The sequence below is a fragment of the Canis lupus genome, chromosome 21, assembly GCF_048164855.1.
Source record: "Canis lupus baileyi chromosome 21, mCanLup2.hap1, whole genome shotgun sequence".
NCBI lineage: Eukaryota > Metazoa > Chordata > Mammalia > Carnivora > Canidae > Canis > Canis lupus.
In genome coordinates, this window is record NC_132858.1 from 12,523,152 (window position 1) to 12,549,486 (window position 26,335).

General features: G+C 57.7%; 1 protein-coding gene and 2 long non-coding RNA genes across 7 annotated transcripts in view; 1 reads left to right on the top strand and 2 right to left on the bottom strand.

The window, feature by feature from the left end:
• Positions 1-2,048: 2,048 nt before the first annotated feature.
• CHST1 (carbohydrate sulfotransferase 1) lies at positions 2,049-18,640 on the bottom strand. Of its 3 annotated transcripts, none has more exons than XM_072790536.1 (4): positions 18,419-18,640; positions 6,128-6,248; positions 5,412-5,508; positions 2,049-4,205 (listed from the first exon to the last, which is right to left on the bottom strand). In XM_072790536.1, the coding sequence occupies exon 4, from the start codon at positions 4,161-4,163 to the stop codon at positions 2,928-2,930; it is 1,236 nt and encodes a 411-aa protein (XP_072646637.1). In that variant the 5' UTR covers positions 4,164-4,205; positions 5,412-5,508; positions 6,128-6,248; positions 18,419-18,640; the 3' UTR covers positions 2,049-2,927. The 3 variants fall into 3 exon arrangements, with proteins under 3 accessions (XP_072646637.1, XP_072646635.1, XP_072646636.1); XM_072790534.1 differs by having other exon boundaries at positions 6,128-6,309; XM_072790535.1 differs by having other exon boundaries at positions 6,128-6,328.
• On the top strand, positions 17,004-26,329 carry LOC140612682 (uncharacterized). 3 transcript variants are annotated; one of them, XR_012013851.1, is made up of 5 exons: positions 17,004-17,650; positions 19,669-20,162; positions 22,399-22,491; positions 23,431-23,520; positions 24,025-26,329. It is a non-coding gene; the product is annotated as an uncharacterized lncRNA (long non-coding RNA). The 3 variants fall into 3 exon arrangements; XR_012013850.1 differs by having other exon boundaries at positions 19,669-22,491; XR_012013852.1 differs by having other exon boundaries at positions 17,004-17,354; positions 19,669-22,491.
• The window catches only part of LOC140612680 (uncharacterized), a 45,918-nt gene continuing 45,729 nt past the window's right edge, over positions 26,147-26,335 (bottom strand). Inside the window, exon 4 of the long non-coding RNA XR_012013845.1 lies at positions 26,147-26,331. This is a non-coding gene — a long non-coding RNA (uncharacterized lncRNA). The remainder of the gene's footprint in view (positions 26,332-26,335) is intronic.

Genomic DNA, 26,335 nt, shown 5'->3' on the forward strand with positions numbered 1-26,335 from the left:
CCAGAGAAGACACATTAAACAACACGGTGAGGCCTAGTGGAAAAGCCTGTGACTTATTACAATGGCCTTATGCTTTCTAGTACCAGGTTTGTATGGGGCCCAGCCCTGCCCGTGTGGCACACACCTGTGGGCACAGTGCTTCACCAATGCTGCAACCATCTTTTTTATATGTTTGCTTCCCACTAGACTTTCTTGAACGAGGATCCATAACCCCAGGGCCAGTACACAGAAGAATCAGAAACAGTAAATGAATGAGTGATTCTATCCCTCAACAGGACTCTCCTCTAGAGCCTCAGTCAATGTTATTAATGTCTTCTGTCATGGCAGTTGAGGGGAGAGGTTCTCCGACTAGGCCAGCAGTTCCAGTGTCTCCCAGTTCCACCATGGAGCCACTCACCCAGAGGAGAGGAGCCTCCCAGCTCCAGGACAATCCAAGGGAAGAGAAGGGACCTCTTTACAAGGCAAGTGCCACAGCACCATTTACTATGACAGGGAAAGAACCGAGCAGCCGTGGCCTCCGTTGGAGCAGGCCTTCCCCAGGTGCTCAAACAGCTGGCCAGGGGCACTGAGGGAGCCACTGATCACCTGAGCACTGATGCCAGGAAGCCAATTCATAGGTTGGAGGAGCAGAGCCCATGAACCAGGGGCTGAGAAGAGGGCCCCAGCAGCTCCAGGCCCTACCTACCAGTCTTGACAGACTTTTCCAAGCCAGCCTATAGTTCTTGAAGCACAAAGGTATAAACTACACTGTCTCCCTCTCACTGAGAGAAACCCAGAAGCCCAGAGAGATAAGCCTTTGACTCTTCGGGGCCCCTTCAGATGTCATGGCCACCCAGAAAGCGCACTACATTTCCCAGCCTCCCTTGTGATTACATGTGGCCCAGCTGACCAGGTTCTAGCCAATGAGACATGAGTGGAAGTGAGGTGCATAACTCTGGGGATTTGCTCACAAATGGAAGGGCTATGCCCTCCTTTCTTGTTCTTCTCCTCCCCACTGCCTGGTGCGCCATCTTGGACAACATAGCCAAGGGCAACACCTCAGAATAATGGAGCAGCAACGAGACGGAAAGAGCCTGGACCCCTCATATCCGGGCACACCATTCAGGGCCACCGTATCAGCCCTGACGGGTTTAAGCCAGCACACGCTGTTAAGGGAGGAGGAAACAAAATAGCCTATCTTGATGACCCTACTTTTATCTGAGCTACTTGCTATGGCTGCTGAATCCATATCCTCCCAACTCATATAGCCCAGCAGTGAGTTTCCTCAGGAAGCCCCGGACCACTGGGACGGCTTGATCCCAGGGGTGCTCATTGTCCCAGGACAACAGAGCTGTGACCTCCACCCCAGGGCCCAGCTGTTCTCTTGAAATAGCTGGGGAAGTTGCATGCTTGGAGGAAGCTGCTAGACTGCCAAGGATGGGAAGGGAAGTAAGCACAGCTGATACTCCAGCAGGGTAGATACCGGTACACCTGCACCACTTGTCATGATGCAGAAATACTTCCAGGCCAGTTGACACCAGCCATGGCCCTGAGCCACCCCACCCTGGGAACAGTCCCCCTCCCAGCAAATAAAGGGGCAACACCTAGATCTCAGCCTGACCTCTGGACACTGATTCAGCCAGCCATAGCACTTGTTAAATGTTTTGAACATCATCCTTGGCTCTAAGGTGCCTGGTCTCCACCAACTGAATGGAAATGAATCACTGAGGGGCACCTGGGTGGCTCAGTGGTTGAGGGTCTGCCCTTGGCTCGGATCGAGTCCCACATCGGGCCCCCCACGGGAGCCCACTTCTCCCTCTGCCTATGTCTCTGCTTCTCTCTGTGTGTCTCTTATGAATAAATAAATAAAATATTAAAAAAAAAAAAAGGAAATGAATCACTGAACTTGGTGTCGACAGTGATAGGGTGACATGTGTTCTGAAAGCCAGACTGGCCACCGAATCCCCACCTCCACCTCCTTCTCTCTCTCTCATCCCCAAAAGCAGAAACGGTGGGCCCCACCGATGCCTGCCCTTGCCTGTTCAGAACGTCCCACAATCACACTCAGATATTATTGCACTCTTTTATTTACAGAAAACACAGATAAAGCATTTCAATGTTCATTTAGCAAACTGATCCACTCTTTTTTTTTTTCTTTTTGGCACAAAGAAATATCACAGATGGACCCCAAGATCAATCAGAAACCCATAAGATTTATCAGCCATCACTGGTCCAGGGGCAGCCACAAGACACAGACAGACAGACAGACAGACAGCATCGCCACAGACTGGAAAAAATAAACAAGGTCCACATTCACCTCACAGTAAAAACCTGCTCACTGGCAGGCAGGGGCAGGGGGCGGAGAGGGGGCAGGTTCTCTGCTCCAAGGGGGGGGGGGGCGATGGGCATTGAGGGCAGGTAGCAGGATGGGGAGGGCTTAGACACCATTCATAAATTAGAGAGGGGTGGCCTTTTTGCTTTTAACCTCTTACCTTGTGGAAGTAAGACAGTGCAAAAACTACCATACCCTGACCACTGGGCCACTGGAAAAGCTGCAGAAGTTCCATGGTTTGGGGTATCTCTCCTCACGGGCGCCCGGGTGTGTGCATGTGTGCGTATGTGAATGTGTGAGTGTGGTGCTTGTAAACATTGTCACCATCCACGCAGAGACCCAACATCCGTGTGTCTGAATGGGGTGGGCTGGGGGCTGTACCCCGCTTCTCGCCCCCTCTGCCCCAGTGATTCCTGTCCAAGACATAGTGCAAATTTCAGAGACAAAATAGAGGCAGAAGGAAGTGGAGGGTGGGCCGGGGGTGGGGGCTGGGAGGGGCCAGAAGGACACAAAGACAGGGTCGGAGAGGGAGGGGGAGATAAGGCAACAGTTAAAAACGGTCCATTTTATCAAAACCGACACCATGTGCCCCTCACCCCCACCCGCGGAGCCCTGGTCACGAGAAAGGGCGGAAGTCCCGCTCCTCCACCAGGCTGATGGAGGGGTTCTTGAGCTCCTCCTCCGACGTGGCCAGCTTGTAGCCCAGCTGCGCCAGCACCCGCTGGCAGGCGTTCTGGGCGAAGGCCACGATGTCGTAGGAGAGGCGGAAGCGCCACTTCTCGGCCGTGGCCGCCGAGTTGCGCACGGTGCCGTACTTGTGCTTGCCCAGGGTGGGGTCGCCCCGCGTGTTGTTCTGGATCCAGCGGGCCACGTGGCTGTCCAGGGGGATGCCCAGGAAGCCGTAGATCTCCTCGGTCTTCTTCATGGGGTTCCTGGCCAGGTCCTCGTAGCGCACCAGCATGTACTTGCCCTTGAGCCACGGCGGCCGCGTGAGCCCGGTGGACACCGAGTTGGAGAAGTCCTCGCACACCGTGGTCAGCTGCGTCACGTCCAGGTTGTAGGGCTTCCGCCCGGTGCCGTACCAGAGCCGCCAGAGCCGGTACGTGTCGCGGAAGGTCTCGCTGCGGGAGGCCAGGATGCCCCGCGGGTCTCGGACCAGCTGGATGACCTTGAGGTTTAACCTTGGGTCTTCAACCAGGGCCCGGAGGTCGTTGACCTCGGGCACCCGCACCGTCTTGATGGCCACGTGGCTGCGCTCCCGACAGGCCTCGGCGGCCACGGTCAGGTTCAGCAGGCCGCACTTGCGCACGCAGTCCCCCTCCTCCAGCACCAGGTCGGCGGAGCCCGGGGGGTCGCACACGGGGCGAGAGCACAGCACCCTGCTGGCCCCGCGGCGGAAGATCCTGTCGGTGGTGTGGTTGACGGGCGGCGGTTTGATGTAGTTCTCCAGGAAGTAGAGGTCACAGTCATAGAGGCTCCTCAGGAGGTCGCGGCTGGCGCCCAGCATGACCCGCCGGTCCGCGGGGCTCTTGCCCTGGGTGAAGCGGGGGATGAGCGTGTTCTGGACGTGGTAGAGGGGCTCGAACAGGTAGAAGACGTCCAGGTGCTGGTTGAAGAGCTGGCCCACGAAGGAGGAGCCGCTGCGCGTGGTGGCCAGGATGAGGATGTGGGTCTTGCGCGAGAGGTTGTAGGCGAAGGTGGGGCCCTCCTCGCACAGCCGCTCGGCCAGCCCCGCCTCCGCCAGCCCCGGGCAGGTGTGGAAGGACTTGGCGGTGAAGGTGCGGATGGCCGTGTACTGTATGGCGATTGAGGCCAGGGCGAGGAGGAGGACGGCCTTCCAGGAACATTGCATGGCTGGGCACCTTCATGGGGCTGCTTCTCCACCATGCGAGGTCTGTGGGCAAAGGCGGGCGGCCGTCAGGCGCAGCCTGCCCTCCGCGGCTGTGGGGTGGGGGCTGGGGGCCCCAGCCTGCTCCCTTAGAAGGCCTGGCCTCCAGGGGGGCCAGGGACATACCCACTTCCCTGCACGATGCTCACACATGCACCCAAGGACTGAGCAGCTTCTAGGCTACACTTTACATCCTCGGGGGACTCCTGGGAGCTTCTGGGGACCGAACAAATGGACTCCCCACATGCAGTTTCACAAATGCTGCAGGGGACTCCCATCATGAACCTCGAGTTCCTCAGTGTGGCCCCACTGGGCAAGGAGCTAACTTCCCCAGTTCACACACTCAGAGGCCCACCAGTTCCTGTCCCAAGACACTGCCCTGCCACTGTCTGTCACCCCTGCCAGCATCTCTGGGCCCGCCTGCATCTTCTATCCCCACAACAGCCACCCAGTTCCCCATGTGGTCATATTTCCTCCATCTCCTGCCCACCCCTAGAGGAAAAAAGAGCTCATGTCAGATGCCACCTTCCTACCATAGCCCCCTGCAGGAAGGACCCCTGCACACACTGAGTACCAGCTTACCGATGCCCACTGGGCCAGGAGATGGGGACAACTGTGTCAAGCCCCCAACTTTGGGATGCAGGTGACCAGTTTACTCCAGAGGAGGACTCCTGGGCTCCCAGGGTCAATGAGGGTCAATTGGCCCAGAGCAGAGACAGATCCAGAGGCTGCTGAATAGCATCCTTTCCCAGGCTCTAGCACCCTCCAAGTTCACTCCTGGCCACTGGGGTCAGAGGTCTAGGTGTGGGGCAGATGACCCCCACAGACAGCAGAGGGACTGCCTCCTCCGGACCCCCATCCCAGCCAGTCCTCAAGGGCCTCCCCCATGAGGCTCTCAGCTCTCTGCCAACAGGGAGTGCTCAGAGACCCCACGGAGACCCCACTGTGACCCAGCAATGGCCCCAGGGAACCAGGCAGGATGGAGAGAAGAGGAGCGAGTGGGCCAGAAATGGCATCTCAAGGAATGGAGAAAGCATGGGCGGGGGAGGGGGTGGGGGCAGGAGAGCAGGGAAATGAAGGGTGTGCCAAAGGTCCAGAGCAAGGTGCCAGCCCGAGCATCGGGAAGTCGCCCCCAAGAGAGGCCGGCTCAGCTACCTGGGGGAGGGCTGGGGCTGCTCCAAGAGCCAATGCGGGAAGGACCCCACCACTCACCAAAGAGGGGCTGCTCCGAGCTAGGGAGTCCGCAGCTGCCAGGCGTCCTGGCCTAGCCGGCAGTCCCAGCGTGTGCAGCTGCCCTGTGGCCAACAGACTGCAGAGAGAGAGGGAAGGGAGGGGTTCTGAGGGGGTGTTGGCCTGTCAACACCGCCCTTCCCACCCCTTCTGTCCTGTGTCCTGTGCCCCACAGACTGCCCCCAGGGCCAGGTGACAAGGACCCCAGTGCCACCTTTTATCCCCTGATCTGGCCCCCTGACTCCTGAGCCCTCCACCCACTTCCCCCACCCCTTACCTATCCCCCCATCGCAAGTCAGAGTCCCTCACACCAGGACCCAGTGGGCAGGATGCTAGCAAGCCTGCACCCACACCTGACCAAGAGTTGGCACCCCACACAGCAGCCACCCCAGGGAGGACCCACACACACCCCCACCATCCAAAGGAGCTGCAAAGTAATCCACTGGCCACAAGTTCCCCGAGCCCTAGCTAGCTCCGTTCAGTTCTGGTGACCAGACCGACCCGACCAGACACCGTGCTCAGCCCCCAACAATGGAACAGTATCAGAGTCAAAGCTATTCTAGAAAATTAGGCCAGAGCACAGCCCTGACTGGTTCTGCATTTTAAATCAACAGAACAGGCTGACCCTTCAAAATTGGACTTTTTCAGTGACTCCTCAAGAGGGGTTTAGTGGAAGTCAACAAGGCAGGGGAGCTCACCCCAGACCTCCAGGTGGCAATGGCAGCTCCGTCTACACAGCCTGGACGCTGACACCCGCACGGAAGGGACAGGCGGGGAGGGAGGCTCTTCTTCAACCGCACGGGAGAGGAGACCAGCTACCTAAAACTCCAAGCAAAAGTGGACCAGGGAGCGTTCCTGACCTTGATGCTGTCCGCGGATTCTAAGTTAAAACACCAAGACTGTGGCATTATTTCGGTTAGCGTCTGGCAAGTCCTTCCTAAGCCCTTTACCTGCATTCACTCATTTATTCTTCACGGGAAGCCAGGATGAGCTCCATTTCACAGGCGAGAAAGCTGAGGCACGGAGAGGTGGAGTGAGCAGCCTGAGTTCATATGCCTGGCTTACCGCACTAGTCTAGCAGGTTCCCCAGAGCCCACACTCTTTCCCTCTGAGGAGACCTGGCCTTGCTCCTCCAGCTTACACGTACTTGGCCCCCATACCTGCATCCGATTGTCCCCAGCCCATTTGTTAACTGGCAACAGAGAGACCCGGCATTACAAGGGTAGAGACGATCTGCAATGCAAGACTTATATTCCTTCCCTTTGCTGTCCGGTCTTGTTGATCAAGGCCCATGACTAAGGGGGTGAACTTGTGGTTTGTGAATAGTCTTCCCATATCCCGCTATTTGGTGTGACTCTTTTGGGGGAGGGGTTAGTGGATTCTCACTTCCCAAACCTGCAGTGCTGCCTGGCTTGGCCAAGTCAGAACGTCACACTATCTATTCCTTACAGCCCCCTCTGGGAAGTCAGAGGCCTCATCTCATTGTTCAGGTGGGGAAATTGAGGCTCAAAGACTAAGCAGACATGCATAAGCAAATAAGGAGCAGCAGAGCCTCAACTCCCTCTGCGTCGGACTCTGAGGCCAGTGCTCTGGCCCCTTTACAATTAGCTTAGTGGAGAAAACACAGAGTTGAAGCAGTCTGGTTCCCTTGGGGAGGGGTACAGAAGCTGGGCTGAGATGACAATGGGCCAGCTGGGGCTCTGGGGCCAGCTGGGGCCTCAGAGTCCTATTTTTTTTTTTAAGATTTTATTTATTTATTCATGAGAAACAGAGAGAAAGAGGCAGAGACACAGGCAAAGGGAGAAGCAGGCCCTCCTCCGCAGGAGCCCAATGTGGGACCTGATCCCGGGATCATGCCCTGAGTCAAAAAGGCAGACTGCTCAACCACTGAGCCACCCAGGCGTCCCTCGGAGTCCTATTTTAAGTTTGAAACTCCATTTAGTACCTACAGGGAAGAGTACCATGTCACCAAGTGGCAGTAAATACGGGAAGGATGCAGTCTAATTCTTAGGAACATCCAACGTGATCAGAGAAAACCACAACTTGACCACACCGCATCCCACCCCTGTCTCACCCAGGGCAGCAGACAACACTGACTCCATCAACAGGGTTGGATGAGGTGCCCGCAGAGAACCACCTCTGTGCACTAAATTAGATTTTCCTGCAAAATGCAGGCCCATCCTGCCTAAGTGCCCGAAGACAGATGCCTCTAAAGAACAGGTAGGGAATACCACTAATAACAGTGCCAGGTAATATTTTTAAGTTATTTAAGGAAGAGTCTCCAGTTGCAATGCCGTTTCATTGGGTAGTTATTCAGAAAGATCTGTCAGACAGCCAGCATGACCCAGGCACTGTTCTAGGAATTATGGGGAGTGGGGGGAAGCATGAAGGAAGGTGAGCACTTACTGGGCATTCATGATGCTTATCCCAGGGGGGGTCACAGATCAGGGCACGGGGGAGGAGTGAAAAACACCTCTCGCCCTCACACTAACCCTGTGTGGTTGATGTCGTCATACCCTCATTTTACAGATGAGGAAGCTGAGGCTCTGCAAGGTTAGATGAATTTCCCCAGCTCACAATCCTAGTAAGGGGTAGGGCCAGGATTCCAGCCCAGGCAGTGTGCTCCAATCCTTCTCCTTGACCCCCTACATTTAACCCCCTGGGGTCCCCACCAAGACAGGAAACAGAAGGCTGGAAGAGCTTTCACTGAACTCAAAGATTCACCCATAGAGGGGAGCATTGAAGGTTCTCTCTCTACCACCTCTCCCCACCCCAACCCAGAGAAACTCAAGGCCAGGATTAGAAACTGCTGCCTTGGCTAATAAATCAGAAGTAACTGAAGGATGTCGATGTTATGAATCCCTAGGAAAGTGGGACTCAGGTTCACAAGTTATAGCCTGAGCCCCAACAAGGGGAGTGTGTTCAAAGGCCCAGCCACAGGCCATCCCGCTACCTCCCAGGAGGGCAAAGCTAGGGCATGGGAACAGGAAGATGAAGAGAGTCAGACCCTCCTAGAAATGCCCCTGCTCTCCTGCCAGCCTGGCAGAGCCGGGCTTGGGACTGGCCAAGCTTCCTTGGTATGCTGGAGGCATCTGCCCTGGAAACCAGAGGCCCCGGGGCCAGGTCCTGCTGTTCCCAGGGGAGCTCTGGCCACTGCAAGGAACTGTTCAATCCCCGTGTCCTCCAAGCCAGACTGTGAGCCCCGCGGCCCCTCCCTGGGCTCTGAGCAGCCTTTGGCATGACCTTTCTCCACCCCTGGGCAGCCAAAATCCAGACAAGCCTTAGACACAGGAGCCCAGGATCTGGAACTTCTGTGGGAAGGCAGTGGAGTTGGTGAACCCCCAGCAGAAAGCTCAGGTGTCAGTGTCAGCCGCCTTCAGATTAGGGCACAGGGTGGGAGTGAAAAACACCTCTACGCCGGAGAACTGGAATTCAGAGCTCAGAGCTCAAGCCATGGAACCAGACCCACCTGGATACCACTCAGCAGCTGTGTAGACCTGGATTCACTTGCTGTCTCTGAGCCTCGGCTTCCCTACCCATAAAGGGGGTAAAACCACAGTAGCATTTGCAAGAATTGAAAGAATTAAAGCATTTAGTCGATGTCAGGCACAGAATATGGCACAGCCTTCGTGCTAGGGACACCGGCTCTGGGACGAGCCCCACTGATGGCCAGGTGTCTTAATCTCCCTGGGCCTCTGTTTTCTCACCTGGAAAATGGGGATCATTTTAACAAGGCTGTTGCGAGGACTAATCCGTTAACACGGTGCCTGGCAGAAAGGAAGCGCTCGATAAATGTGTGTGACTATTAGCATCATTAAATGTCTTGTGTGCTTTGTCCCTCGGGTAAGCAGCCGAGGACAGCTCTCACTGCCTCTGACGGCGAGGCAGACCCTCTCCGCGGCTGCGGTGCCCACACTTCTGCCAGGCAGGCCTCTGCCCACTGCCCCTTCTTCCTTGGGCTCCTCTCCCAGCCGGCGGGGGCACCGCAGCGGCTTGCGTGCTGCCCCCTCGTGGCCGCGTCCTGCAGTGCGGCCTCTCGCCCCGCGGCTTTGCTGCGTTCAGAATTCCTGGCCGGCTGGCTGCGGCCTCCGCTGAGGATCCTCGATCCTCGATCCTCCTCGGGTGAGGATCCAGCCAGAGGGAGGTGACGTTGCAGGCTGCCCTGAGGTGTGATGATGACACCCCGACCCGGGCTGTGGCCTCTGCTCTGTGCACCCTCCCTTCCTCACCCACACACAGAGGCAAGCAGCAAGGGGCAGCCTCGGCTCATCCACAGGGCCCCTCCTCCCAGTCTCATTCCTCTCTGGCAGGGGAAGGAACACTGAATTTAATGTCACAGGCAGGAACAGCCTCTGCTTTCTCTGGCTGCCTTGGACACATCCCCTGGCCTCTCTGTGCCTCGACTTCTCCATAGATCCAGTGACTCTAAGGGCCTCCAAGCTCCAACCACTGGAGTCCTGATCCCAGAAAGGCCTCATGCTCCATTTTCAGCGTCAGGGCCACCCTCGTTGCTGGCAGGGGCATGCTCCTTTGGGAGTGGGAAAGCCCCAGTCATCTTCCAAGAAGATATCAGGCTGGCAGCTGGGCCGCATCCCTACAGCCACCATAGTCCATGGCAGCCCCCAAGGGGCTCCGCCTCCTGCTGAGTTAGCCCCCCGCCCCCCACCTCCTGCTCTATGAAATCCCATTCAACCCCGGAGCTGTGCCGTTGGCCTTTTCTGGGCCACAGGCCCCTTGGAGACACACGGTCCCTCTTTCCAGAAAGCTTCATCTGTATCCACAACTTTATACACACAATCAGAAGGCCCCTGGACCCCCCCCAAAGCCCATCCATGGGCACTTTAGAGGCTTCACCTCTACTTTCCAAGTATTCTCTCCGGCCCGAGGACTTTCTTTTCAACTGTGGTCAGTGATGTGGAGCCATCACCCAAGAATGAAAAAATTAGAGCCAGAAAACACATGTGCAATAGTGTATTACTACTTCTTGTTTTTAAAAAGGGGATGCATGGGGGGGTAGTATTTATACACATGCATACACAACCACAGAGAGAACTCGCACTGAACTGGTAACCCCAGCTGCCCCAGTGGGAGGGCTGAGAGGGTGGGGTGGGGGGTGTTTCTACACTGAGCCTCAGTCCCATTTGAGTTGATTAATTTTCTGGGATAGAGCAAAGCCACCCCACCCCATGCAAGAACTGCCAGCCAGCTCTCCCCTCCTCCACTTCCAAGGCACCAGGGTCAAAGTCACTACCTTGCCGCCAGAACTGGACTCTGTGGGCTCAGGCAGGGCACTAAGGACAGCAGTCAGAGAGGGGAGGCAGGAGCTGAAACAGAGGGAGACCCTCAGGGGACGTGGGGCTGTGGGGAGCAGCGAAGCCTGAGTTGCGGAAGTGACTCCCCTCCACACTTTTTCTTCCTAAAAAGTTTGTGAAGCCCTGAGGAGATGGGCGGGGGGGGGGGGGGGGGTATAGAACAAACATCCCGAACACTATAATTCTGACCAGCCTCAGGAGCCAGTACAGAGCCCCAAGATCTGGAGCAAGGGGCAGGGGGGAACAGGCAGGGAGGAAGGAGCTGGCAAACAGGCCTCTGAGACTGAAGAAAGGAAGTGCTTAATCCCTGGGTAGGGGAGGTAGCCAGGCCTGACCCACCAGAGATGTTTGTTTAGTTAAGGCTAAAACATAAAACAGCAAGGTTGGGTGTTTTTTTTTTTTTCTTCCTTAAAGTGAGATTGGTTTTTTTTTTTTTTTTCCTTCAAGTGAGGTCATGAACTGAGGCAAATGAAAAACAAGGGTATGAAAGTCCGAAAGAACTAGAAGCCAGGTTAGCAGACAAGAAGCCAAGATACTTCTGGGCTTTGCATATGGATCAGAGCTACCCAGCAGCCAATGGGAAAAGGGAAATATTTCACGCTTCAGAGGATCCATGAGGTGAGAATTACATCTGCTCCAGAGATGCCTGACTATTCCTGGTATCGAATCCAGCACCAGATTTCCCCCGAGGGGTCCCCTAGAGAGCCCTGAGCACAGCCTGCCATTCTCAAGACCTCATATCTAAGAAGCCTGAAGACAAGTTTCATGGGGTCCTGTTCCAGAACTCCTTCAAGGTGAGCAGTATGCCAACACATAATTCAGCCAGTGCAAGCTTCCAGGGAACCCATGGGGTCCAGAATCAGCCTCTGTGGTCTGGGTCAGCTCAGGGGAGATGGGAGGCAGTAATACTTCCCTTTGGGGTGATACCCTTACAAGTTGAAACACTGTGAGGACTGTGGACCTTCTCCCCAGGATCTGCACCAACACAGCCTTTAGAGTCCCCAGGCCCCGTATCCATCCACGGACCCCAAGGGCAGAACCAGTACCTCCTCCAGGCACCTGGGGCAGGGCAAGTTCACACAGTCATGGTTCCAGAGAGTGACTGTCCACCAACTTTTCACCCTCAGTAGAGACACTCAGCTGCCTCAGGAGCTCTGGTAGCTCCAGAGCAGGTCACTCCGATGTCCACACATCATGACATTGGAGACACCCAGGGGGGCCTGAAAAGTTACCCACAGGTGTAACTGGGTGGTAGTTGGGCATCCTGGCTGTGGGGCCAGACAGGCCTGGGTCTGAACCCCACTGCTATGGCTTTATAGCTGGGAGACTTTGAGCAAGGCACCTAACCCCCTGCAGACCTCGGTTGTCCTCGTCTGTGAAATGGGAAAGACACTCACAGGACCTTCCAAATATTGGGGTTGTGAGGCAGAAAGCCAATAAACATCAAGAGCCCAGCCCAGTGCCGGCCACCGAGCAAGTCCTCACTAAGTAAGGACAAAGAGTGTGATTTTCAGGGGCTCCTCAAACCCACAGACCAGCTGTAATGGCCTGAAGATGTTTAAGAAGTTAAAACAGATGCCACAGCCCCCTCCCCCGAAGCTCCCACAGCCTGTGTGGTTGGAGGCACTTGCTGTCAGGGCGGCAGAGACTGCCCCGCGATCCTGCTGTGGGCCCAACAGATGGCGGGGTCCTGGCCCGGCCCGAGGAAAGTTTTCTCCAGCAGTGGGGAGAGTGACTGACCTCCTGGCACAAGGCCCCAGTGTGCCCGGCGCCTCACGGAGGAGGGATGAGTCAGAAGGGCCCGGTTCCCTCAGGCCGGTCCTACCACAGCCTGGCCTGTGGTAGGCGGACCCTTCTGCCCCGACACTGGGCGGAAAGGCCCCGGTTTCCTGTCCGCCCCCCCCCATCCCAGCCCTCCCCAGCAGCCACAGCCAGAGTCGGAATAGCACCCAGGCTCCACCCCCTGGATACCCGGGCTTCGGCCCATCCTCCCAGCTTCAAGGATGGAAAAGCTCCAACAGGAGCTGAAGCACCAGCAGCCGTTGCTGGGGGGGCTGGGAGGGGGGCCATCTGTCCCCAGATGCTGGAGTCTCCAGCCTCTACCCAGGCTGGCCCCTGGGGATGAGGCCTGGGCATGGGAGAGGCTCACCTGAGCCTCTCACACTGGACGGAGGGGGCTGCGGGACCTGATACCCAGAGATGACCCCAGTCCTGGCTCACAGCAAGTGGGTGCTACCCGCAGGTACCACTGCCATCCTTCACAGATGAGCAGTGAGGCAGAAACCAATGAGGGGGGGTTATCCAGGTGTGTGCAGCTGGTCTGTGGTGAGGTCAGGATTCGAGCTCAGCTCTGAGGACCCCCGATCCCTGGCCCTAACTGCAAAACATAAGCCCCCAGGCCATGCCCGAGAGTAAGAGCATCACCCTGCAACCCAGAGACCAGGGCAGGGACAGGGTGTGCTGGGGCCAAGCTGGCCACCGGGGTCCCAGGCATCCACCCTGACCTACACATGGGCTCATCCAACACCAGTTGACCATCTCTAAGGATCAGGTCCCCGGGGTGTCAGCTGGAGGGATGGGGGGCTGCCTGTGGCCTGACTGACTCCCTGGCACACCAAGCAGGTCTATGCCACTTCACCACTTCCCAGGGGGCTCTCCCTCCCCAGCTGAATGCCAAAAAGGAAGATTATCATGAAGACTGGAAGAGGTGATGGGTGTGGACATGCCTGGTGCAGCATCACACCTGACAGACAGCAGTCAAAACCCTCTGGCTAGGCAAGGAGAGGGAAGTGTATTTTCTTGGCCAAAAAAGCTCAGGAATGTCCAAATCCTATTCAGCCAAGAGGATACCCAAGAATGTCTTTATTACCACCTGGCCTGACATGGTCTGGAATGGGGTTTAAGGTTTGGGCTCAAGACCAGGATAAGGTCTCCCTGCTTCCCAAGCCTGGAACTTGCCACCAGCCCACAGCTGGTTGCCCCTGTGCCAGGATGCTGGTGTGGTGCAACCTGTCAGGGAGAGCCACCCACTGCGAACAGGAACTCAGATGAGTACCTCTGCCCCCACACCAACAGGGACCTCGATATGACATAATGGCTGCTCGCTGAGGGCCTAGCACCATCTTAAGAGCCTTTCATGCACCACTTTCTTGGAGCCTCTCTCCAAGCTTGGGAGGAAGGACTACAGCCAGACTCGACACAGGCGACCGACAGAGGCTCACAGAAATGACTTGCTCCTACAGCTCAGAAGTAGCAGGGGCGGGGAACTGGACTCAGGCTATAGGGCATTGAGTGTGAGGTCCTCACCTCTCCCAGGTGAGGGAGCCCACCCGCACCCCCCTCCCAGGGCAGTGGAGGGGCTTAAATGATCTGAGCATCGTGCCTGGTTGGAGGCAATCACTCAAATGATGATACTTTCAGAATGCTGGCTTCACACCTGCCTGTCTTCCTCATCTGCCTGCCGAACCCCAAGAGAGAACAACAGGCCCTCATCCACACCCCCCATGCCTGGGTACCCAGCCTGGGGCCTGCAGCACGCTGCCAGGACACGATGGCCACTAAACTCACTGCCCAAAAACGGAGACCCAGAGAAGGGGAGAGCCGGGCCCCACTCCCCATCCCAGAGGAGGAGATGAGCTCTCCCCACAATTCTCAGCCCACAGCCTTCCAGCTCTAATCAAGGAGCAAACACGAAAAGGGAATCTCTAAACATTTAGAAAACGCGGGAACTCTGTGCCCCACGTGGCACCGTGGGGATTTATAAAGAACAAATCATGCCTGACAAACTTGATAGCTTTCTTGATAGAATTACAAGACCGGTAGATGAAGGAAATGCAGGCAGGGTAATATATCTTGATTTTTAGCAAAGCATTTGATACAGCGCCTCAAGTAATCTTACGAAATTAATTCAAACAGACTTGGCCCTCAGCACTTGTCATGGGGCCAAAGGCAGGAGGGAGCAGGTCCCAAGGGTCCTGAGTTGGGGAGCAGAGTCCAGGGGGAAGGGGCTGAGGGGCAGAGTCCGGGAGTGGGGGCAGGGCTGCCCAGCCCCAGCAGGGGGTCAGATCTTATCTGACATCTTCATTAATGATCCTGAGAGAGGGAGTAAACAGTCCGTTAATGAAATTTGCAGAGGATATTAAATTGGAAGGTGTTGTGAACACCAATGAGGACAGCAAAGCGGTCCAGAGAGACCCGGGGGAGGGGGGGGGTGGAGAACCTTGGCAGGAGATTGCTATTGGGGAGGGGTGGGGGGAGTGTCCGGGCAGCACCTGGGGCTACCTGGAGAGCCAGGGAAGTGGGAAGGGCATCCCCAGGGCTTGGGCGGAGCTGGGAGCAGCCACAGCCCGGTTCCCTGCACGAGCAAACCAGAATCTCAGTTTTCTCACCTGTAAAATAGAAGGAAAGGCTGGTAGCTGTGGAGCGCTGGTAGTGATGGGGGGGGTGAGGGACCGAGTGTGGAGCTGAAAAGCCACCCTACAGGAGGGGAGGAGGGGTCGTCTGGAGGCCCCAGAAGGGCGAGGGGGCGAGGGAGACTGGCTGAGCCATCCCCAGTGCACACAGAGTCCCCAGGGCACCGCTGTGACCCTGCCGAGGCAGGTGCTGTGGGGTAAGGGGGCAGGCCCCTCTCCCAGTTGGCTGGAGCCCCGAGCTGTCCAGACTGGTAGGCTGTGCTGGGAACACTTCAGCAACAGAAGTTCTAACCTGGGGGGGTGGCAAGGGGAGGGCAGGGTCTGTTTTCTTTCTGGAGAGTTCCTGTTCTCTCTTTCATCAGGAAGGAGAGGCCTCTCCAGGATCAGCAAGAGCTGCCCCACCCCAATGCCTTCTCTCTATCCTCAGAGCCTGGACCTGTCCTGTCCCTCTCCCTCTGGCCCGATCCCAAGGAGGCTGAGGCAGAAAGCTGCCCATCCATCTGGACTTGGAGGATTTGTTCCCACAAGGCTCCTAGACAGGTGGGGTTTGAACAGGAGCCAGGGCTCCCTAGCACCGTGACGGGCCCTCCGCAACCTAAATAAATGCTTTGTGGGAGGAAGAAATGGATGGCTGGTTCCCAGCTGGGGGAGCTGGGAGAAGCTCTCCCAAAGCAAGAGGCCAGCCCTGCCCGATGTCAGGACCACCTGCACGGAGGCTGCCCAGGTGACAGCACAGGGTGGGGGTGGCGGGCTCCTTCCAACCCCCTGAATTAATAATCATAACACTTACTGAACGTTTACTATGGCTCCATTATGAGTGCATTCCTCATATTAACATATTTGACCTTCATAGCCACCCAAGAGGTTAGGTGCCCTTTCCTCCCCATTTCACAGATGAAGAAATTGAGGCATAGGGCAGCAGAGATGCACCTGGACACCTAGCCAGGAGGCCCATGGGAGAAGTAGCAGTCGGCCAAGAGCCACAAGTAAAGCTCAACAGCTCCGGATCAGGGGGACCCCAGTGGGTGGGAGAGGCAGCCCCTCCTGCAAGGACCCCAGAGCCTTGCCCAGCCTCTCCCTGCCCCCATCAAAGGGAGTCAGCCCAACTCCTGCCACACTTGTGGAGCGATTTTACTATATGTTTCCCTTCTCCCCCACCGCTGCCGCGCTACACTGAGTCCTCAGAACAAGTCTGTTTCCATGGAAACCATACAGTGACTCAGGGCTTCGGGACCTTCTCTGAACCAGATTATGAATATCAAATGCTCCCTCCCCACACCAATGCAGAGTGAGTTAGAAAAGTAAAGAGAGAGCCACAGTGGGCAAGGAAAGGAGATAGGGGCGTGGGCAAAGGGATCCTCGAGGGGTACAGCGGCCACCACCGCCCTCCCCCCGCCCCCGCCCCATGCCATGAGAGCCTGGCTTCTGGCCCCCCCTGCAGCCTCAGGGGAGCACAGATGCACACCTCTGTGTCTGAAGCCTGCACACACACAACGCCTATATCAGCTCCATGAGCACCACCCTTCCTCTGGAACTAGGACCCTCCTGTGGGTGGGGGGCAGGGAGGTAAGGGGATCTGCATCCTTCCTACTTGGGGCCTGAACATGGCAGAGGTGGCCAAGAGGCAAGGGAGGAGGAAAGCTGTCTGGGAGAGGAGCTCGACTTCTGATGCCGAGGAGGGAACCTCTGGCCAAAAGCACTGCAATATTTAGCAAAGAGGGAAATTTGGATTTTAGGGGGGAGGGGGAAATCTGTTTCTGCTTTGAGATGAGGAGGTTGTGTTGAGTAGGTGTGCCAGGAGGGGGGGGCGTGACTGTGATTTCAAAGCCCCAGCAGGCTTGGGGGGGGATCATTAGTAGAGACTTCCTCCCAGTTGCCCCTACCCTGGCCTGGCCTAGGGCAGCTCACCTGCCCCAGTGGAGACCTAGCAGGGAAATGAAAGTTTGCAGTGCCAGGCTCCAGGCCTCCCACAGGGGGCTCAGGCCCAAGGGCAAATCCACCCCCTCCTTTCCCCCACTAGCTCCCTGAAGACTCAGAGGGGAGGAGTAGAGAACAGGTAGGCTGGAGGCTTGATACCTCCCTGGTGAATCCAATGTGTGAGTCATGACGGTGAGAACACTTGGAAAAAGAAACAGGGTCATGGTGATGCCTGTGAGTGTCCCCAGTTGCTGAGGACTGGAGCCTTGGAACTGCCTGCCCAGGTAAGGTCTCTGCCTAAGACAGCCAGCCCCTTCGGAAGGAAATGAGAAAGCCCTGAAGGTGGGTACGTGGGCCCTTAGCCCCCACCTGCTCACCTCTTAATACCTACAGTTCCTTTGGCTTGCCACAGCTGGCACTTTGCCAGCCTCGGTGCCTGCCTCCGGCCCCTACTCCTAAATCCCCTCTGCTCCCTGCCCTACCAGTCCTCCAAAAGACGCTGGGCTCCAGGCTGTCCTTCTCAGGAGCCTCCTGCTTAGGAGCAGTGTTTTAAGTCATGGGAAAGAAACCTGCACCCGAGGTGAGGAACCTAATCCTGGGAAACGGCCAGCCTGGGTGGGGGGCACCCTGTGGCACAGCACATCAGGCCAAGGTGCCACCGTAGGACGATCCTCAGGTCTTACCTTTTAACCCCTAGCATCCCAGCCGGGCCACTCTGGGCTGTTACTGTGAAAGCAAGCACTGGGTTCCCGGAGCCCGGGAGGGGCTGCTCCCGGGGTCCTACCCTGGGAAGAGGGTGGGGGGGTTCTGCCTTCCCGAGGGGGGCTCTGCACCATCCCTCCGGCGGCCCGCGCCCCCCGGGAGACCCGGCTCGTCGCAGAGTGATTGGTGCGGGTTCGGAGCCCGGCCGGGGGGACAGGAAGCCGGGGGCGGCCCCCCGGCCTCCCGGCGCAGCCCCGGTTTGGAAAGTTGGTGCAGGCGTAGGAGCTCAGGGTCGCGAGGCGCCTCGGCAGCCCCGAGCCGGGCGGGCTGTGGGGCGGCGAGAGCCCCGAGCGGCCCCCGAGTGCGCGCCGTGGCCGCGGGGAGCCGGGCGCCTCGGGGCCGCCGCGCTCTCAAGTTTGCTGCCCCCGCCGAGTGGGGGCGGGGAGGCTGGGGCGGTCGCCGCGCCCCCGCCCCCGCCCCCGGCCCCGGCCCCCGCCCCGGCCCCCGCCCCGGCCCCGGCCCGGGAACCCCCGCACCCCGGCCCGCGCCGCCGCCGACCGTCCTCGGGCGGAGGGGCGTCTCCCCCGCCCGCGCCCCCCGCCGCTGCGGCCGCGCTCCGCTCCCGCCCGCCCGGCCCGGCCGGTACCTGGTGGGGGGCGCCCCGGGAGCCGCGGCAGCGCCCAGCGCCGGCTCCATCCTCGGGTCCGGAGTCAGGCTCGCCCGGGGCCGGCGGGCGGCGGCGGCGGCATCGGCGGCGGCATCCTCCGCCTTCCGCGCCCTCCTGCTCGGCCTCCCCGCTCCCTCCTCTCCCACCGCCTCCGCGCGCCCCTCACGGGCCCCTCTTCATGGCCCGGGGGCGCGAGCCCGGGGCGGCCCGGCGGCGCACAGCGTTCCCCGGGCGGGGCGCGGGGCCGGGGACCGGGGCGCGAGGGCCCGAGGGGCGCGGGCCGGGGCCGGGACCCAGCGCGCCGCAGCCCCGGGGCCGGAGGAGAGCAGCCGCCGCAGCCGCCGGAGCCTCGCCGAGCGCCCGCCCGCCCGCCTGCGACCCGAGCCCCGAGCCCCGAGCCCCGAGCCCCGAGCCCCGAGCGGCGGCGCTGGCTACCGCGGCCGCTATAGCGCCGAGCGAGCGGCGGGCGCTGCGGCCCCGGCTCCACCCCCGAGCCGCCCGCCCCCTCCTCGTCCCGCCCCTCCCGCGCGCCCTCCCGCGCCCCGCGCCGCCCCGCGCCCCGGCCTCCAGCTCCGGATGCCCCCACCGCAGGCGGGCTCCCGCGCCGGCCCTCCCCTCCCCGCACCCTGCCCCCAGCTGCCCGGAGGGGGCCACACCCACACCCACACCCCCGGCTTGGGGGCTCGCCGGCTGGCGAGGGCACGGGCTACCCCCTGGCACCTCTTCCCATACCCTCCGGGCCCTCCCAGCGAGGGCACTCACCGAGCGTCCCCCAAGAAGTGCAGCTGGAGCCCCAACCGGGCCCCCGGCCCTGATGTCCTCTACCCCGCCCCAGGCCAGCACCACCGAGGGCCTCCAGAACCCAGAACGGGAGCCATCCACCTCTTGGTGCCAGTACCCCAACACACACCCCTAGCCTGTTACCCCCCCAACCCCCAACCTTTATCTCTCAGATGCGCACCTGAATCATTTGCCCTGCTCCAGTTGTGCCTCCTGGGCAGGGTCTGGGGCTGCCTTGGGGTGGGGGCACCCCTAGGTGGATTTGCTGGGGACAGTCTCCAGGCCAGCCCCACCCCTTCCCACCAGACTGCCCCTGGCACTCCTAGGTGGAAATGTGCAGCCACTGCTGCCCTTCTGGAGGGCAGATCTGCCATCACAGCCAGAGCCAGTAGGCTGAGCACCTCAGTTCTTCATTCTTTGCACAAATATTGACTGAGCATCTCCCGCAGGCCAGGCCTACATGGGCACCAGGGACTCATTGGTGACAAGACAAACGGACCCCTGGACCTCTCAAGAGTGGAATGGAGAAGCAGGCAGAGTGCCATGTGATCAGCGGCCCCCGAGCTGGCGAGCGTGGCAGAGAATCCCAGCTCCGCCACCGGGTCTGCCCGTGCCAGGGCTGGCCACCGCGGAGGCCTTTTTCCTCGTCTGCAGAAGGCTGGGTGGTTGCGTGGCGGCCTGAAGCCCTGCTGCTCCTCAGCTCTGACCAAACAATTCTCTTCTCAGGCAGGGAAAGGCAGCCAGCTTCCATCTGCACCCATATCTGAATCTCTGACTTCCAGTTGTGGCCTCTCCATCACTCCCAGACTGGCCCCAGGCATGGAGGGCTTGAAAACTCCAGGGACCCTGGGAAAGCCTTTGTGCCTGTTTCCTCGGCCAGAAGATGGAGATACCGGTCCTCACCTCATGGGGCTGCTCTGAAACACCAGATGATAAGATGCATGTAAGCCCTCAGCACAATGTCTGGCACATGGCAAGTGCTTAATAATCCCACCGTGGTGGTGCTGCCATCGGCTGGTGGGTGTCCAGGGTAGCCGTCCCTCACTCCCCCAGAGGATAACGTGGGCCCTGTACTTCTCCAGGGGACTCAGGACTCAGACCATCAAAAAACTCTCTCCGCCTAGAACTAGATGGTAGGGAGGCCCCTGCTCCCAAGGTCCCACCAGACCAGTGATCATTTGTCTTGGTCACAATTGCAAAATCTTAATTGTGAACTCCCCCCAATCCCCCCACCCACCCACCTCAAGCCTGGCAGTGGATCCCCATCAAGCAGGACCCAGTGTGACCCAGTGTGATCCAAGATCACCTCTAGTGTGCGGCCCTGCCTGCCCTCCACCCACCGCAGATGGCAGTGCCGGTCCTCCAACCTGATCTCAAGGTGACTAGATCCGTTTCCCAGCCTGCCCCCCGCAGAGTGGCAGTGCTCTGGGATGGCTAACAAGAGTGCTGACCTTCCAGAAGCAAGGACTTCATGTTTCAAAATTCCATTTGTCCCTCCGTAGAAAACCAACCTCTAACAGCCCAGAGCTGAACCATCAGAACCTTCTCTTTCACCCAGAGCTAATCCCTCCCTGAGACTTTGGCCTGACAAGAATACTCAGGGTTTAGAGAACACCTTCTCTATCTCACACTCTCAGATCCAGCACCTCATTTTTCAAATTCTGGTGTATTTCGGGGTGGAAAAGAGGGAAATGTACATCTGGCTGACATGAAAAGATTGGTGTGGTTGTAATGTAAAGACAGAGTGGAATTTGGATTTAAAAAAAAAAAGAATATTTAAAGTCTAAAAATAGACATAGGCCCTGGTCTCAGGAACACCAGGATTCTGGTTCTGGTTTCCAGAAATCTCCCAATTGATAAAAAGCATGAGTGGTTCATGAGCACCTACTGTGCAAGTGACTTGGAGGGAAAGAGAAGAAGCAGAAAACAAAGGTACAGGGCTTTGCTTGGGGAATTTGGATCCCAGGCAGTGAAGTGGGAAAGAGCCATTGCCACAAATGTGATCAAGTGCAAAACAGGTAGCCTTGAAAGTCAGGAAGATGCAGCCTTGGAGAGTTGTTCAAGGAGGGCTTCCTGGAGGAGGCAGCAGTTCAACCGAGGCTTGAGGGATGGGCAAGATATAAAAAGGCAAAAGAGGGATCCCTGGGTGGCGCAGCGGTTTGGCGCCTGCCTTTGGCCCAGGGCGCGATCCTGGAGACCCGGGATCGAATCCCACGTCGGGCTCTCGGTGCATGGAGCCTGCTTCTCCCTCTGCCTGTGTCTCTGCCTCTCTCTCTCTCTGTGACTATCATAAATAAATAAAAAAAAATAAAAAAAAAAAAGGCAAAAGAGCAGAGAAGCCTGGGAGAAGCAACAGTAGTCAGATTGGGCTTATTTGTGGGATATTAAAAAGGTTCATATTCGTGGCTAATGTTTGCGGTCTTACCTCGTGCCAGGCACTGTGCTATTTGCTTTGTGCGGATCATTTTGTTTCTCCTCCAAAACAACCCTAGGAAGGAGGTGTTCCCATTCCCATTTTACAGATGAGGAAACTGAGGGCCAAAGACTTGAAGCAGCTCGCCCAGGTTCACAGAGCTGCTCAGCCACGGAGCCAGTACTGGAGCCAGCAGCCTGGCCGCACACCCTCACAGCTCTGCCGGGCCACATTCAGTCAGCCTGGCCAGTTGGGGTGCCTGCGGGGGAGAGCAGGAGGTCCAGTGGGCCGGGGAGCACGATGCCAGGGGTAGGGCCCCAGACGCCCAAGGGCTTTCCTGAAATAGAGCCCCCAGGCCCTCCTGGAGGACTCTAATATGAAGCATGCCCTTCCCTCTCCCCGGCACGCAGGCCCCTGGGTGCTTGGAAATTGGTTAAGGGACTTGGGGGCTCCAGACTTCAGTTTTTTAATATCTCTTGCCTGTCCATCCAGTGGCAGTGTGTGCCACCCACCTTGTGATTTCAGTCTATTCTGGGAGATGGATGGCCCAGGCTCTGATTTAAGATGTGCCGTCGCGGTCCTCAATTTCCCCTGTCTCACTGGGGATGCTGACAAGGCAGCGAACCCCTGGGAGGGTGGCTCCTGGCTCTTCCCAGACTGCAGGCCTGCGGGCCCGCAGCACCTGTGGAGAAAGTTCTGATCAGAAAATCTGGGTAGAGGCAGGCAGGCCGAGTAGACCCGTCCTCTAGAGCCTGGTTTCCCACAGATGAAGTGGAAAGCCTGCTGCTGCCCAGGCCCGTGCACGAGAGGGCTGGAGGAGCCGCCAGAGGCCTGCCGACCCCACTCCCTCGTTTCACAGGTGAGCAAAGCGAGACCCAGAGCAGGTAAGTGACTTACCCTAACTTCGGATGGCCACTCAGGAAGTGAGTTGAGCTTTCAGCCCGGTCTCCTACTTTTTGAAGGAAAGGTCTCTTCCATACCTCTTGTCTGCCACTTCTCCCCAACATTCTGGATGAATTCCTCTTCCAGATAAATCGAGGGACCTGAACTTGTTTGTGGTTGAAATAAAACAAATATTTGAGGGCCTTACCTCGGGCCAGACGCTGCACTCTTCCCTCAGATGTATACAATTCCAGGTCTTCTTCAGAAGACTGCCGTGCGTCACTGGGCGCAGACGTCACCAGGCCCTGCTAGCTCCTGGAGTCAGAAAACTGTATCATTTTGGCAAAAGTTCACAATTCCCGTTCTTGCCCTTTCTGGCCTAGTCCAGTCCTCAGCCAAAGCCCCTTGAAAAGTCACCCCACTGCCCCACCTTCCGGGGTTTCTGTGAATCCCTCCGAGGGAATTTGTGTTGCTCCCAGGCCAGCCCATGTGCTGCAGGCTGTCTCTTGTCATATTTGTCTGCTCTTGCTCTAGAACTTGCTTAAGGCCATGAGGCTACTTGAAGGAGGACTCCCACCTCCTGCTATGCCCCTGCTATGCCTGATTAGAACCCTGGTGGGGAGGCTAACGTCCAGGCAAAGGGGTGACTCCTGATGCCCCCAGAGCCTCAGACCATGGGCTGCCAGAGGCTAAGAGAGCAGCATCTTCCCAACACAAGGGTCCAAGGTCCCCAGGGCTGTGAAGCACAGCTACTTAGGCCCCAGGACCTCTGGACAAAGATGCTGTCCTGCTGGTGGCTGCACCATCTAACCACGGGCCTTGAGTGCAGGCCAAAGAGCCAAAGAGGAGGACACCATTCCCTCCTTAGTCCTCTTCTTGGCACCACTCCCAACAGACAGTCCCTCTCCTTCTCCAGTTACAGAACAAAATGCCCCAAGTAAATTAGAGGATGTCAACAAATCTTGGTGGAGGGGAGGAAACAAAGCAACCAAGTGATTTGCTTCTGGTAAGTAGCCAAGCCACAACACACCTGCTGCCCAGACCACCCTGGCCAGCACAGGGCTCTGGCCCTCCTGGGCCTCGTGGTTGGGAAGCAGGAGCAGTCTGCGTTGGTCCTCAGCCAATCCCTCGGGCTCCATCATCCTTCCTCTGGCCTCGAGTGGTCCAGCTCAGGTCTTGCAGGGCCGGTCTTATCCAAGTCCCCCAAAGTTTCTGGGAGGAAGAAGTCAGAGAAATCCAGATGTCCACTTCCTCCTGAGGGAGGAGCCTACTCCCGAGCTGCCCTCCGAGGAAGAGGTCCAGCATAGATGTTGACCTTCCTCATGCCGCTCTGCTGGTCATTACCACACTGACCCCAGAGACCCAGGCTGAGAAGAATCAGGTGGTGCTCTCAGGATCCAGTGCTTGCCCCAGTGCTTCCCAGAACCTGCCTGCTGTGGGAGCAGAGACATGGCCACAGGGCCTGTGTTCATCTGGAAACTTCTGCTTCAGGCTACCCCTACCCCCACAGGGCATCCCACCTGGGACACCCAGCCACAGAGCTTTGAGGAGATGGACAGATTGACCAAAGGCAAACAAGGCCTGAGGAGGGCTAAAGACCTCTGATCTAAAAATAGGGTACAGGTAATCTCTTACAGGCACCAGGACTGGGAAGGTGGTTGGAATTGGGGGCAGATAGAACAGGATTGTGGGCTGCAATTAAAATTCCCAGGCCTCTGTTGGGCTGTTTCCATGGCAAGGGAGGGTGGCCAAGAGAAGACAGGATCCTGGGAGGGCTGGGCTCCCTCCTCTGCTCCTGCCCACAGAAGCCTCGGCCCCTGGATCGGATGGTTCAGACCAGGGTGCATAGTCCAGCTGAGCACTGGCAAGGCCCAGGTAGAGACCAAGGTGGCAGGGACAGGAAGGAGGGGCGGCATCTAGGCCCAGGGAACAACTAATGGTGTGTGCTGGGACTTTGGGAGGCTGTCAGGAACCTGGCTCAGACTCTAGGGAGATGGGCTGCCTAGAACAGCCAGGAACCCCAGATTGGTCTCTTTTAACTGAGACAGGAGGAAATCAAGCCCCAGAGAAGCCTCTGGATCCTTGTCTGGTAAACACTCGCTTCCCCTCATCCCCTCACTTTCCTCCAGGCCAGTCCCTCCCTGTTCTGCCTCCTGTCCTTTTACCCCTCACCTGCACTCGTCCTGCACCCCTCATTACCTCTCACTCATGGGGGCTTATCTCATTTGGCCCCCAGGGCAACCCCTTCCCCAGCTCTGGCTGGTGCTGAGAAAGTAGGAAGCCCTTCTGGCACATTCCCTGCTGGCAGATGGTGATGAGCAGGAAGAGAGTGGGCCCTGCACCGGATCTCACAGGCAGCATTAAAGGGCATAAGGTCAAGAGAGAGGTGCCAAGACTATCTCTAAGGCAAGACTGTCACTTCTGAGGAGTCCCAGAGAAGCTGGGCAGGTAGGTGTACAGATTCATCTCGCGTGCCAGCACACAGAAGTCACGCACTGGGGAATCCGGCCCAAAGGCAACCGCAAGTCCTGCTTCCTGGACCTGTTCCTGGGGTGTGAGCCACTTGGCAGGGGAGGCCTGCTTCTAGGTGGTTCCGTATGGCCCAGTGCATCCCCCAGACCCTCGGGCTACCCACATTTGTGCACACCAGGAGGTGGGGAAGGGATAAGTAAGCATTTGATGTGTCTACTTCCCTTTTCTCACTTTGCCACCACTCCTCATCTGAACCCCAGCCTCTCGGAGCCAAAGCGCCAGCTCACAGTGTACATCTGCAGGTGCCCCAGGCCCTGGCATTCCAGAGCATTCCAGAGCCAGGAGGCCAACTGGAGAGTGGGAGGCATCCTCCAGGCTCCCCTCTGCTCAGGCCTGGGTCAAACCGAGGCTCTTTCCCTCCTCCCTCTGGGGAAGGAGGGGAAGTGGGTATCCTGCCAGGTGTGGTCAGCCCTTGGTCAGGGGCCCATGGGCACCTCCCACTGGACAGCCCAGCCCTGGTCAGTGCCGTACCGGCTGGCTCTGGGGACTCAGCCCTGGAACAATGGAGCCATTCATACAGCCCAGGCTTTGCACAATGATCCTCTTGGTCTATCTCCGAGGCTAGACGGTGTGTGAGTGAGGAGGAGGGTGTATGAGTGAGTGTGAGTGTGTGAGTGTGGTGGGGAGGCAGAGGTAGAGAGAATCCAAAGGTACCTGGAGGGCCCAGACAGAGGTAGGAGAAAGAATACCAGCTAGAGACTTAAATAAACCTGACATCCATCCTTTGTTGGATGATTACTACGTGCCCGGCAAGTGAGTCAGTTCCAACACTGCACCCATTTTAGAGACAAGGAAGCTGAAGTGAGGTTGAGAAGTTAAATAGAATAATGAGAACTTCTAGGCAGTAGTATTGCCTGGGAAGCGACACAAAGGAACTTTTGCGGATAATAGAAGGTACTCTGGGTGGCGGTCACCTGGGTATACACTTACGCAAACATTCATTATACTCCACCGAAGATTTATGCAGTTTGCTGTATGGAAATTATATTTCGCTTTTTTTAAGTGATAGTACATCCACAGAATGGAGTATTACCCAGCCATAATGAAAGACGAAGGAAGCTCTTTGTAGACAAATAGAGATTGCAGAGATACAGTTTTTTTTTAAAGATTTTATTTATTTATTAATGAGAGACACACACAGAGAGAGGCAGAGACACAGGCAGAGGGAGAAGCAGGCTCCATGCAGGGAGCCGGACGCGGGACTCAATCCCGGGTCTCCAGAATCACACCCTGGGCTGAAGGCAGCACTAACCCGCTGAGCCACCTGAGCTGCCCCCAAGATACACTGT